The sequence below is a fragment of the Struthio camelus genome, chromosome 8 (genome assembly GCF_040807025.1).
Source record: "Struthio camelus isolate bStrCam1 chromosome 8, bStrCam1.hap1, whole genome shotgun sequence".
Lineage (NCBI taxonomy): Eukaryota > Metazoa > Chordata > Aves > Struthioniformes > Struthionidae > Struthio > Struthio camelus.
In genome coordinates this window covers 3,862,827-3,877,275 of record NC_090949.1, presented here as the reverse complement: position 1 = coordinate 3,877,275, position 14,449 = coordinate 3,862,827, and the positions used below count along the sequence as shown (strand labels likewise).

At 36.6% G+C, this 14,449-nt stretch overlaps 1 protein-coding gene across 6 annotated transcripts in view; it reads left to right on the top strand.

The window, feature by feature from the left end:
* The window catches only part of SWT1 (SWT1 RNA endoribonuclease homolog), a 40,405-nt gene that overhangs the window by 3,972 nt on the left and 21,984 nt on the right, over positions 1-14,449 (top strand). For all 6 annotated transcript variants that reach the window (XM_068953535.1, XM_068953533.1, XM_068953536.1 and 3 more), the window contains exons 4-15: positions 1,267-2,023; positions 3,008-3,073; positions 3,195-3,251; positions 3,887-4,016; positions 4,168-4,269; positions 5,892-6,080; positions 6,677-6,770; positions 8,039-8,175; positions 9,036-9,187; positions 10,751-10,889; positions 12,381-12,526; positions 13,904-14,109. In XM_068953535.1, the coding sequence (XP_068809636.1) occupies positions 1,267-2,023; positions 3,008-3,073; positions 3,195-3,251; positions 3,887-4,016; positions 4,168-4,269; positions 5,892-6,080; positions 6,677-6,770; positions 8,039-8,175; positions 9,036-9,187; positions 10,751-10,889; positions 12,381-12,526; positions 13,904-14,109 (2,175 nt within the window). The remainder of the gene's footprint in view (positions 1-1,266; positions 2,024-3,007; positions 3,074-3,194; positions 3,252-3,886; positions 4,017-4,167; positions 4,270-5,891; positions 6,081-6,676; positions 6,771-8,038; positions 8,176-9,035; positions 9,188-10,750; positions 10,890-12,380; positions 12,527-13,903; positions 14,110-14,449) is intronic.

Below are 14,449 nucleotides of genomic sequence, written 5' to 3'. Positions count from 1 at the left end.
GCTGAGAAAAGAGGGTCCTAAAACTTCTCTAACTCTATGTTACTGCACTTCAGATAAGGGATAGGTGACAGCCAACATTGCTACCATAAAAAGATGGAGTTTTCTTCTGTGGCTTGAGCACTACACTGTTCTGTATTGCATATTGCACATAATTCTGTTATCAAAAAAAGGCTGCAGTGCAGTTTGGAGGATAGTTCTGCTGTGAGATTAGTATCTTTAGTCAATTTCTGTAGTCCCTAAATCCTCGGTTTCTCCTGCTGCTTGAAATAGTTGTTCCTAGGCAAAGAATGACAGCCTTTCGTCTTAAGCGTGGAAAATGTAAACGGTGTTTGAAAGCTTTTTAATATAAAGTAAGAATGTTTTCATGAGTCCTGAGATGGTAGACCCCTGGATTGCTTCTTAATCATGGCAAAATCTCACAGCAGTTTCTCTGCTTTGTTGGATCGTAAATCACAGGATATTTAGCTGCAGGATATTACTGACAGTGGTCAGAAACAGCTGTACAGAAAGGAACGTATGACACAAGACAAGTACAAAATGGTTTTGCCTGTTGCAAACTCTTCCAGCAACCAGTTGGGGTCTCCAGAGACAGAGGTGTATTTAAGTTATTACCTGTCATATATAAGTTTGTTAAATGACTTCCCCAACGTTTTTGGTGATACTGTGATAGAGTAGGGGAGAAACTTTCTTTGGATATTTTAAACCTAATGTATGATAAATTTATTAAAGACTTTTTTCTGCTCTTGTAGGAAATTGTCCTTATTCACAACTTCTCACATCATTTACGATTGTTGTTGAATGTTGCTATATTCCCCTCAATCCTTTTCCAAGTTCCCCCGTCTGTTTATTCTGTCATTTGAGAGTCATTCAATGTTTGGCACTGTGCAGCCGAAACCTAACTGCTGCATACTTGATTTTTAGTCAAGTGTGGCGCAGCTCACAAATATCATTAAAATGCTGTTAACCACTCACCTGTGCAATAAGATGGAACTAGGCTGTAGTTGGGGCCCTCTCGAGCCAATAGCTAGTAAAATGCAGCGAAAGCTTTTTCTCAATCTAGTAAATTGAGGTAAAAATAGTTGTAAAGCTAATAAAACTGTAAATACTAAGAGTGTGTATCAGACAGATATTGCCAAAAGTTCAGTACTTGTAAATACTTGGCTGTAAACAGCTAAATCAAGTGCAAGCTCTTTGGTTTTTGTTTTATTTCATTATCTAATTGTCATACATGTGCATGAGATGTCTTTTTCTGTAACATTTTTACAGATTCAAAATACAGAAAGGTATGCAAGAGAAGAAAAAAGACCACAGTTCTAATATTTCTCGTGGTGCTGATGGAAAGTCCCAGGGAAAATCTCCAAACAGAAGCAAAACCACAGATAGTTCTTCAATCCAAACTGAGAAGCGAAAGAGAATAGTTATACAATTTAAGCCTAAAGATATTAAACATGGAAAAAGTACAGGCACCACTGATGTGGTAACTGCTATTACGGCAAGTCATAACAAAGGTCATCGTTTTGATGGAACAGAAGGAAAAAAGTTCTGGCATAGCTTTGCAGTCCAGAAGGACAAGGTGATGAAGAAAAAGAGAGAGAAAGCTGAATTCTGCAAGCTAAAAGTAAAAGCTGAACAAACCATGCTGGAGAAGTTTAAGCTTGCTGCATACAATTCGCATGTACCACATAAAACGTCAATTGGATCCAAAAAACAGAGCGAAGAAGTCAGAACTCAGAAGAAGACATCTGTCACCTTTACAGAGTCTGTAAATCATGATGCATCTTTCAGTAAAAAATCACGTGTGTTATCTAGGACTTGTGACGAAGAGCATGAAGAAGGATATAAGGAGTTTTCTAAGAAAAATCAACATACTACCAAACGCGTGCCGCCTTACTATTCGACTGAAACACCTAAGCGATGGGACTGTCATAAACCGAAAAAACAGGGCGTTGATTCCGATAAAGCTGCTAGTAATGCAAGGACTGAAGGAGGGTGCTTTGAAGCTGCAACTTTGGGTTTTAAGCGGGTAATGAGAACCAGATTATTTTAGTATTGTGCAGATGTATGTTTCAGGCTAGTTTCTAAATGGCAGTCTGTTTGTATATAAATAGCCTGTTTCTGTCTTATTGTAGAGTTCACACAGAATTTCCCAGATAACTGTATGGATTTTTCTGATCCTAACCTAAGCCACATTACAATGCTTCTCTGCCCTGCTGAACGGTCACGCAAATGGAAAAAGTAATGGTAGGGGTGTGGAATATTTCAGTTTAGGTAGAAGTCAGCAGATTTTTTTTTGGTGCTGTCACGGCCATCATATCACTTTTAGGTACATAAATTGACCAACAAAAACTCCACGCTCAGCAAAACAGGTGCTCTTCTGCCAGCATAGTTATGCCAGCAGAACTTGTTATTGTAGTTCTAGGACGGAATTAATACATCTCCTGCACAAATTCACGGTTAGCTGCGATCAGTTTGTGTGCGAGTTCTAACTTACATTTGTCTCTGCACCTGTATTTACGTACAAATTTTCTTTTGAGTGTTGTTGCTTCTTTGCTCTTTTTTGATTGTTTGTTTGTTTGCCTAGCATTAGTTTTTAGATTTCTGTTCGTGTTATGGAAGCATGATTGTTCTGTGCATACAGAAAGAGAGGACTTAATAATTAAAATTTTAATACAGACTTTAAAGGATCTTTTTAAAAGCCCTTTGGATACTTTAGTAATAATTTTAAATGATCGTCTTAGGGACGCTCGCTTTAATCCGTTGTCGCAAGTCCCCAGGAGATTAGAAAAAATAAGCTTACTGTGCAAACTGCTATCTATTTTAAAGACACCCAACCTTCTAAGTTGTTTTTAATGATACTGTAGAGATAAAATCACTAGTCATGTACTTTATCATGAATATCAAAAATATTATGTTACTTATCCATTTTGTTTGCAAATATTCAGTGTTTTCTAACAAGTACGCTAGGAGATTCTTAGTGTCCTACTTCTGTTACTATTACTGTTTCTAGAATTTTGAGGTCCCACACACGTCTGACCCCTACCAAGCCAAGGGGAACATAAAGTCTACGCAAAAGGTTAGTGCTATACTTGCTTTACACTAAACAACTATATTCTCAGGCTCTTGACTTGAGGATCACTTGTTCCTCAATCCTTGATGTTTTGTGTTGTTGACATGGTATTTTAATTCTTCTACAGAACTTTGAAGTCTTTCCATCCCACCAAGGCAGTCAGAGCCCAGAATCAGACCAAGAGGTTAGTAATGCTCTAACTTAACGCTTCTCAGTTATATTTAAAAAAATATTGCACTGAGTTGCTATAGTTAGACAATTCCATGTCCTTTCATAGTATTTTGTATTGTTGGTTTATGGTCTAGACTTCTAAGAGTGTGGAGCGTTTTTCAGATATTAAATATTTACTTGGTAAAGTACTGCTAATCAGGAACTTTCTGAAATAGAAAGATTGCCTTTCTCTTGTTCTCTGCAAAGGTGTACTTCATAGTTGCTTGCGTACTCTGTGTATCTCATGTTCCAACTTCTAATTTTTTCAGTAGAGAAAGAGAGTTTTTTTTTTTTTTCCTACCTAGCAAAAAATGGAACAAAGCTTTTGGATATTGGGCAGAAAGGTCACAAACAAATCTTTCTAAGTCATGTTTTGGACCTTCATTTTTTGGACAAACTTATAGTGGAGGTTGTTTAGCAGATTCTCATGGCTTTAAGCTTGTTGTACTAACTTCAGGTTTTTCATGCTTTGTTTCTAAAATGAAAAATTTTCGTGCTTTAATTTAGTTAGTTTTAACACAACAGCACTAATGCAAAAGAATCTTTTTCAGATGCACTTCTAAAGCTATTGCTTGTATATAATTATTTTTGTACTTTTTACATCTGTAGATGCAGATAGTAGAAGATTTGCATGTTGCTCGTCTTGAGAAAAGGATGGCACTGTCTGTAATACAAACTTGTGGAGAGCTTACAAGTATGGAAATAGATCTCCCAGAACAGGATTTAAATATTTCTGCTGGTATGTCTTGAGCTGATACTCTTTGGTATCTACTTGCAGCTAGTCATTACAATCAGGTAGCGACCTGAGCAGGTAGTACGCAAATCATTTTTTCACAACTATTTTTTTTTTCCTCCTCTTCTTCTTCTTTTTTTTTTTCTTTAATCCCCAGAGACTTCGACTTCTGGTCTGAACATATTAGTGGTAATTGACACAAATATAATGATTAGTCACCTTGAGTTTGTCAGGTCCCTGAAATCTGAAGATATACCAGGTATGTGAATACACGGTGAGCAATGGGAAATTTGTAGAAAGAATGGATGGTTGTAAGAACTTCAGGCTTTGTGAAGAAAACCAAACCCGGGCTTCTCAAAAAGATGCCAGGTTTCATATAGAGAGAGGAGGCTCGCACTTACGAGGCTGCCAAATAGGCTGCCTCTTAAGGGAAGTTTGAATATGAAAGTAGGACCTGCTGCGTTTATGCCTGTCTGTTTCCTGGGAGTGTTGGCCATAATTCTCTGTAATATGTATGAATTATTAGAGATAAATAAGTCTTACCTATGTTAAGAACCTACTTAGAAGCGTTTAATCCATTACTTATGATGATAATGTTTTCTAATCTTTTTCTCTTTAACAATTTTTTCTGGAAATCACAAAGCACTTAAAACCTGATATGCCGTCAGTCACTGCTTTGTTTCTGTCTTGGTTAAGGGCATGGAATTCATGAGATGTGAGAGCAATTCCTCTAGAATTCTGATTGCAGACCCTGATGTTAATGTTTGTTTTTGATATGTTGCAAAGTTTTTAGATAATTGCTGTTAGCAGGATTAGGATTGTGTGTGTTGGTTGTTAGTAGGTATATATGGAATCTGTCAGAATACTGGTGGTGCTTTGCCTGCTTTGTAGGTGTATTCGTTAGCTGAAAGCATCAACCTGGTAAATAACCTTAACAAGGGTCCCAGGAGTTTTTAAGGATGTATCAGACGGTATTTTTCTTTCCCAAATTAGGCATGGTGTTATACTGTGTAACCTGGGAGCTGCTGTCTCTCTCAGATGCCTTTTTTTAGGATAATGCTGCTCCCAATTTTTGTTCCTGTGCCAAATCCCTTATGTAAAAGGGTCAAAAGGTTGCTGACTCCTGCCCTATTTACTGTAAAGCAGATGGATGTTGGTGTATATTTTTTTGAATTGTATTCTTGCCATGTGAGTGGGAAAGAAAACAAGTGAAGTGTTTGTCTTGGATGGACCAACAAAACAGAGCTGTTAAATTCTGATTTACTGTGAATTTCATTTATAAGAGTTTGAAGTTCAAATCGTACATAGTCACAAAAATTCTAATGAATAAAACCTTCATCCAGTATCGATGCTTCCTGTTCCTCACACAGGAATATTGGCTGGCAATTAGCACAAGCCATTGCTTATTTTAGTTAATGGCTGGTTTTGCACAGTTACTGTGGTGGTCGTTCAGGTATTATCATGCTATTTTTTCTCCTACCGTCACGTTGCCTTAACATCTTGCAGCATGTGTGACAAAATGTTAATTGCTGTAAATATACTTTATAATATTACTGCGCAGAGTTGTCAGTGTATTCTGCTGATCAAAATTGTTTATTCCTTTTATTTAATATCGTCATTTTTACATGTAACCAGTGGAGTGCCAATTTGAGATTAGATTGGGAACTTTTTTTTTTTTTTAACAGTTCATTTTTGTAATGCTAGGTACTCCTGAGCACAGACTAAGACAACTCTTGGCAAAAAAAGATAAGTGTTAGCTTACTTGAATATGACGTTTGAATTAAATGTTAACTCTACTAGTCAAATGTTAAAGTTAAGTGTGCTAGTTCACTTAGCTCTTCAAAATTTGTTTTCTGTTTTTTGTTTTTCTTTTCATACAAGGTGTTGGCAGGCTCGCATTGATAATTCCCTGGGTTGTTCTACAGGAATTAGACAACTTGAAGAAAGGGAAAATGTTAGAGCACGTTCGGGACAAAGCTATCCCTGCTGTCCATTTTATCTACATGTGTCTTAAAAACCAAGATTCAAAGTTATGGGGGCAATCCATGCAGCTTGCTTCTCAAAAAATATGTAAGATATGTACAGTCAATGTGCTTTGAGTACTCTAATCCTTGCAGTTCAATTAGCGTAAGCCTTAGCGCTGCGTTTTGAGTTTGATACAGTCCCTGACTTTGCAGTTTGCTCCTTAAAACATCTAAGGTAATAGCTTATAGCAGGGTTCAGAGCATATCTAAGGCTTTAGTGTGCAAATACCTTCTTCAGATTAGTGCTTTATTCACTGTTGTTTCATCTATTGTTTCTCAGTTTGAGCTGCATCTATTGAGTTAGTAAGTAGGGAATTACTTAGTATAAATTCATCTAGCTACTTCCTCTTCATCTACAAGCTAAAGATGTATTATGTGTTTTTGTTTTTTGACTTTGTGGTCAGAAAATGTAATATTCCCTGAAATTCATATGTGGCTCACTAGAAGTTTTTCAGCAAAATAGTAGCATTTCTGAGTAGGGTAGTACTTAAAAATTCAAAGCTCAGCTTTGTGCTTGGGTTACGCTCCTCTGTCCTTGTTTGAGGGTTGTTGCATCTAAAGACAGTACCATGACTGCACTGAAGTATTTCGTATGCTGAGTCACTTCTGAACGTGTCAGCACTGTCTTAACTAAACTTGCAGATGGCCTGAGCGACGAGAACAATGATGATCGTGTTTTACAATGTTGTCTACAGTATCAGAACCTCTTTCCTCAAGCTGTTGTCGTACTTTGCACGTGAGTTCATGCGTGTTTCTAGGTCTGTTATGAGGTATAAGGTAGTCTCCTGCTAAACATAGCATTTTCAAATCTTATTTTCAAAGCAGCTCTTCATTTTAAGATAAGTGGGTTTTGTTTTTTTTTTTTGAGAAGCAGTCACCCTCTTAAAACCTAGAGTAGAAGGTTGTAATAAAACATAAAGGTTGTAGACCTGAAGTCACCTTCCTGTGTATGAGGCCTGAAGTAGAATTAAATTTATTCAAGCTTCAATTTTAAAACTTTTAAAGCCTAATTTTCTTGGATTTTATTCCAATTTCTTATTAAAATATTATTGGAATTATGAAATTGAAAAGGTCATTGTGTTAATGATTGAGATCCAGTTAGATATTTGATTTCTGCCCACCTGTTCTGGGGAGAGAGATATACATTGATGACTGTTAATCTTAGGAGAAGGGAAGGTAGAGATAGATTTGCCCCTGCTCTTATTCTGTGAGCATGAGAGTTGACTTTTGAGAGTTGATTCTCAATTTGATACAAGGTGTGTGAAGCTAGTTTTTAAAGGGCTAATATTTCCTAACTGTCAACAGCTTTATGTGGTCTTTGCTAAAAGCCATTTCCAGTACTATTTCAGTAAGTGGGTATCACAATCTTAGCATGGGTGTGGTTGTCCGTAATGGTTTTAGATTTCCCTGAAAAAAGAACAGAAGGTGACTTAAGTGTTCTTCGTCCTGAAAATCCCTTTATCCTTTCCTAAGTCAACATAAGCAGCTGGAATTTGGAGGACAGTCTAAGAATGCAACTTTGTGCTGTGTGTTTGTAGTAGTTCTGCTGGAATAAATACATGCTTCAGGGCAGCATCTGTGACGATTTGGCCAGTAGGACAGCAAAAATAGGTTTGTAAAATTAGGTTTTTATAATGTCAGTCTAATAAGATATTGCTTTCTTACCAACATTGCCTGCCTCATTTGCACGCTAAGATCATAGCAACTAGACGTGATTACTGTAGTATTTATAGTGGTTTGTTTTTTTTTCTTAAAGCAAGCCTAGAGCATATTTTTTGGTATCTTTTTATATATTTCAGAATAGCTGCTTTGGTTAATTTTCTGATCTAATTTTTTTGAACTCGTTCTAGTTACTTGAGAAGGAAGACTCTGCATATAATGAAGTTCACAAAATAAGCTTGCTGAAGACAAATTTTTCAGTGCATTACTTAATGTGTAACTTAATACTTAATTATTGAGTATGTAACCATGTCAGTTTTAAGTCAAGAGTTAATTCTCTTCTAGGGATGATAAAAATTTATGCAATAAAGCCATTGTGAGTGAGGTCAAGGCATTCTGCAAAGCAGACTTGGTTAGTGCTCTACAGAATCTGAACACAAACAGGCAACAGAACTGTGTTGACCTGCAACAGTCAAAATGTGGTAAGTTTGTTTAATGGGCGCATGTCCCAAAAGCCAGCATATACGGAGTAATCAATGTAGGGGAGGAAGGATAGTCTCCATTATTACCTCAGTTTTCATATACTTTGAATCCTTAGGTATGCTTTGTGTTTAGGGCAGGTTTTCTGTTTTCAGAGGTAAACGTTCTTCTAAAAGTTTGAGACCTTCATTGAAACATGTCTCTTAAAGTTCTAGAACATTCAAATATGTAGTATTTTTGTTTACAGAAAAACACAGCGGGAATTTCCTGTGTTTATGTAGCCATTTAAAGGGTGTTCTCAGCATCTCTGGCCTGAAAAGAGTTTTTTCCACTTGAGCCAGAGTTTGGGACCCAATCTTATTCGCAAGATTTTCTATGCTAAGATCACTCCTTTGTGTTTTGTAATGATAGCTTTACTGGTATCCCAAACAGCAGAACTTGATTCTTGGGTTGCCTGTTCATATTTCTGAAGATGCAAATATAGCTGTTTGTATTAAGCAGGTATAAGAAGAAGTGATCTCATTATACTTACTAATAATCCCACTGGCTGTATATAATCTAAGTTATTTAAAGGAAAAGAAGAAATGTGGAGTAAGATCACAAATGAATAATTGCTCTGGGGAAATTAGATCTTCTTGGTTAGCAGCTCATAATTAAAAATACGCACAGTACAAGTGGGTATAACTAAAAATACTTGAAACCTAATTAGAAGTAGCCCATCTGCTTTATAACATGATGTAGAAATGCAGTCTGTCTTTCTTTTTACTTTTACTTATAGGAGCAAGTAATTTGGGTACTAGCAACGTAAATTAGATACAGAAACAGTTGCAATAAATACCTTTTATTGTCATTGATTTGACAGATACAGCATTCCAGAAAAGAGAAGGAGGAGATGCTAATCTTACTGCTCGATTCCCAAATATACTTCCAGACCTTGAAAAGAATTTAGGGGAAGCTTTATCCTGTATTTTGGAGACTGAAATGAAAATTGCGTTTGGAAACCTGTGGATGGAGGTGGTTTCTTATATTGTCTTGTTTTGATATCTCAAATAGTAAGAGGTTTAAGTGGCCGCGGTGTTTTTATGATGTTGATTCCTGTGCTAAACCAAACAATGTAGTCATGTAGTTCACTAACACAGCGTTCAGTTATACGATTTTGTTTTATAACAAGATGATTCTATTTGACCAGTAATGACTGTGCAGTATTTTAGTAATCCAGTAACAGAAATCCTGGCAGTTCAGTGTGAATTTTAGAACTCTTTGTATGAATTACATTGTATCTAGACTTGTACTTTTCTAGTATTTTCTAGCACCTTAAGTATTGGAAAATTTGAAACATTTTGCTATTATTGATTTAGCTTTATCTAAGAATGTTTTGTTATGATGCAGTTATTACATATTCAGTGTCTTGTTACTTTACATAAAAATGGTATCTTCTCAAACAGTGCAGGGAAATGTGTGGAAACAGTTAGAAATAGCTAACTTTTCGCTGTGCTTTGATTTAAACCAAAGTGATTTTGATGATATTCTATGATTTATATTTTTACCCATCGTCAAAGGTAATTGCTGTATGAGTTCATATGCAAGGTCAACTTTGAAAGTGATCACTTTCTTGACATTACAATGTATGGTTGTTTCTACTGACTTGTAAATTTTGCTTCTGCACTGTAAATATGTCCTTTGCGAAATTGTTCCGTAAAGCTCTACATAATATTGAGGCATGGCTGTTGCAAGCACTTCTGAAAACATCTGTTCTGATAGGAAAGATACCATATGGATAAAACTGTTAACAACTTACCTGTGATGGAACTTCTTTCCTAGGAAATAGTCAGAATCTCCAAACACTCATACTTTAAAAAGTATTGTTAACAGGGGATGAGTACTCTGATAAAATGCAGTTTCAAGTTATCCATGCTTCAGTTGATGTAAAGGGTAGTAAGAAGTATTATTGCAAATAAGCCTCTGTGGCTTTCAAAAAAAAAAAAAAAAAAGTCACTGGAGTGGGATGATTCTTGTGCCACAAGATGGAGCTTTGATTAGCTCGTTAGCTTTTAGGCACTTTTGATTAACTTGATTCTGGTTAACATCTTTTCAAATTCTAGTTTCACTGGATAATAATAAATTGCGGTTTTATATATTACTTTATGTATAGTCACAGCTACTCAAAAGTTAGGTTTACTTTAGCTTTTTTAACAATAGTAGATGATCAAAGGCGTATTTGCTGTTGTTCTGGCTTTTGTACATGAGTAATAAATCAAACTATTTTGAGAGATTACTCGTGTCTATTTCGAATGTTTGAGAAAAGGAGAACCCAAAAATCATGAAGCTGCTAAGAATTATTGTAGTACAGTGCATACTTCTAGGTGAGCATCTCTGTGTAACCCATGCTGCTGCTGAATTAAATAGTTTTTTTAGTAAACTTGTTAAATCCGAATAAATCTTATTTCTGAGGAACCTTTGGAATACTATTTCAGCAAGCACAAATGACAACAGACATTAAAGAAGAGAGCAGGTATAAAATGTATAGAAATATATATGAAAATCAGACTTCATATTTTTGAACGTATTATTTTTCAGATACTGTATCTGAAGCCTCCATGGACATTAGCAAGCTTGCTGCAGTGTTATAAAAAACACTGGGTGGCTGTTTTTGGTTATGTTGTGCCAAGGAGTTTACTTGCAACCGTTGAATATCTCTATAAACACCTCTGTACAGGTAAGAATCTTGGAGAATGTTTGTCAATTTGCACTTGTTTGTAAATTAGCAAAAATAAACGTGCTATTCTGGTTTTTGTAGTTATAGAAGTAGAGGTTGTGAAAAGGCATGTTCTCTGCATGTTTGAACAGCATTCTATTCCATCCTCTTTTGCTTTTTTTTTTTTTTTTTTTTAAATTTAAGATCATCCAAGTGGAGCCATATCTCGGCCAGTATTACCTATTTTCATGTGTATCCACGATTTATTCCTCGGATGGGTGACAAAATCACAATACTGTTTGTATGTGGAGCCAGGAGTGAACTGAAATTGAGCAGTAAATAACTTAACAAACAAAAAAACAAAAGAAGGTTTGAACCACGTTCAAGTCTGTCCAGCCTCTGGCTCCAGATGGTCTAAATATCACTTTTTAAAAGTCAAGCAAATGGTTTCTGAAATGTGTTTTTCTCGCTCTCGTGCATGCTTGCTCTCTCTCGCTCTCTTTTTGTTTTTTTTGGTAGTTCAATATTCTGCTGCTTTTTCTTCAATATTTTTCTGCTTTTTTACAAAAACACTAACATTTAATATATGGATACTCTCAAGCATTTAAGAACTTACTTCACATATCTTTATACGCCTGCAAAAATCACAGAACCACAGGATGGTTTAGGTTGGAAGGGACCTCTGGAGATCATCTAGTCCAACCTTCCCTGCTCAAGCAGGGTCCCCTAGAGCATATTTCCCAGGATCGCGTCCAGACGGGTTTTGAATATCTCCAGGGAGGGAGACTCCACTACCTCTCGGGGCAACCTGTTCCAATGCTCTGTCACCCTCACAGTGAAGAAGTTTTTCCTCATTTTCAGATGGAACTTCCTGTGGTTCAGTTTCTGCCCATTGCCTCTTGTCCTGTGGCTGGGCACCATGGAGAAGAGGCTGGCCTCATCCTCTCGACACCCCCCCTTCAAAATGTTTTAATGAATATTTAATAATGGTCACCATAGTCTCTGAACTATTTTTAAGAGGCAAATCTTTCTCCCTCCTCTGCCACCATAGTAGATCTGGTTATGCAATTCATCAGTTGATCTGCGCTTGCTAAATAAATTAGGGAGAAGCAGAGTCCACCTAATGTGGTGGGTGTGGGCAGGTAGGTTTGTTTTCAAAAAAGAGAAAAACTTTCATTTATTAGAGACTTTGAAAGATTTCTGACTTTAGTAAATATAGCTGTTTTGGGATATTGTTCTGCAAGAACGTTAGCTATGTCCATCGAGCCTCTTGCCAGATCCTGGGTAAGTTGCGGATACTTGATTAAAAAGCGCAAGTCTTAAAATAGTCTCCAGAGAAATATTAGCAATGCTGTAGAGGTTTATCTAATGCTTTTGAACCATTTTCAGGCCTTCTTATGTGCTTCAGTTACTTCAGATATTTGAGTATTAAATTTGCTTCCTAAGATTGCTCACTCCTAACGTATCTGAATTTTTGTATTTCCCATCCTCCTCTTAATGTTTAAATATCAGCTCGAACAGTTGACTCCTCAACAGTTGGTATCTTGCTCCAGGAATCCAAAAAACTGTTGCATGCTTTCAGTTCAAGGTCAGACTATAATGGTGTGCTTCCCCAGGCTTATGCTGAAGTCACTAAGCTCCACCAAACACTCACAGAGGTAAGTGGAACTTCAGTATGCATTCACCTAACATGTTAAGTTGCTCCATGCTCATATTACAAACTTGCCTTAGAGTTCTAAATTATTCCCATGATTTCAACAAATTATTGCAGCCAGTGCTGTTGAGGTGTTTTCAAAATTAATGGGTGCCAAATTTAACTTTTTTTCTTTCCTGAAGCAAACATCTCTCTTTATGAATATACTTGCTAGCCATTTTTCTAATATAAATGTGTTAGTGTCAGGAGGGTGACTGGAAAACATAATCTAGCTGTTTTCAGGAAAAATATATTTGATGCTAGTTTTTTCATTGTGTGTGTCCTATTAGTCTGATATTACTATTTCTAGGCATATTATTATTATTATTTCAGCTTTTATTGTCTTGGTAGCTCCGTTCCTAGATATGAAGAATAGGCTTATGTGTATCATGTGCTTCATGATATTTAATGTGGAGTGTCCTGCTATATCTTTTGTTTGTGTTCTGAAAAGTATACTTCTAGCTCATGTCTGAGATGCTGTGGAAGAAATTTCAGTGTCTTGGTTTGTGTAGATTCCTAATTCAACACAGGTGTAGAAAAGAGAATAATGGTGTAAAAGAGAGAATAATGAGGACGAATGAATTGAAGTATTTCTACATATGGGGAAAAAACACAGGTCAGAATATCTGTAAAGAGTTCTTTTCGGCTTTGGGGGAAGCTGAAGGAGAAAGGAAGGAGAAGGATGGTCCAGTGGCTTGTGTTTGTGGGTCTTGATTCAGTTCTGTTCTGTACTGTCACGCCTCAATACACTGTATGGAGCCACTTCAAAGTTCTGGGACTAGTACTGCCATAAGAAGCAGGCTTTTTGTCCAAAAATTTATTTCCACCCTGTCCTGTTCCCTGTTTTGTCCTGAGGCGTTTGACTTTTTACAAGGAACTGACTTAACACAGATCAGTTACGCCAGATCAGTTTCACTTTTTACGCAGAGAAATTTCCTGACCCAGTTTAGCACATGAGTATCTGAATACTTTGTGCTGTTATACTGGAATGTGCCATCGGTCATGGGATAGAACAAGACTGCCTTTTTCATGTGTGGAAGAAGGCAGTTCTGGTTTATACCAGCTTACCATGCCTGTGAAGCTTTGGCGCAAGTCTTTCCTTTGCTCCAGTTTCCTATCTGCAGAGATTCTAATATTTATAGAAGAAAGATTCCCTGAAAGACTGAGAGATGTTTAAGAAAACGGGACTGTAATAAAGACGATTATAACTACAAGAGATCTGCTTTGCTTTTTTGAGCATTATTTTAAAAGGAAAAAAAACCTAAACTTTTAAAAGTTTTCAGCTTTTCTTAAGTTACAAACCGAATACACTCATTGTTTGTTCACTAAACCGTTTCGTAAGGTGAAGTCAGACAGTGGACAGGATTTATCAGAAGACACAATGGTTCTTTCAGAGAGTGCTGTATGTGAAAGAATGGAAGCAATGACGCCAAATCTGCAGAATTGTGAAGAAAAATTGCGTTCAAGTACTCACGTGGCTCAAGAAAACAGACACCAGGAAATCTGGTCGGTCTTGGAAGGTGTATGGAATACAATAAACTTGTACAGGTACAGTGTGCTAAAGAAATTTGAAACTTTTACATAATCTCACATTATTTTAAAACAAATGTGCTGTGGAAAGTGTTTGCTTCCCTCCCCTCCCCCCCCTTTTTTTTTTCCTCCTCTTCCTTGTGCTAGCGAGGAAGCTATTAGTAGTTAATCAAGATTGGCAAAGAATTCACGCTAATTTGTCACACTAATAAAATAGGAACATACAAATTGCCATATGGATGCAGTCAGTGATCTGTCTAGTCTACTGCTTTCTTCTGGCAGTGGCTATAAGTTGTCTTGGAGAATGGTGTAAAAAAACCCCTAAGAGGGGCAAAGGTGAGACATTCATGGAAATCTC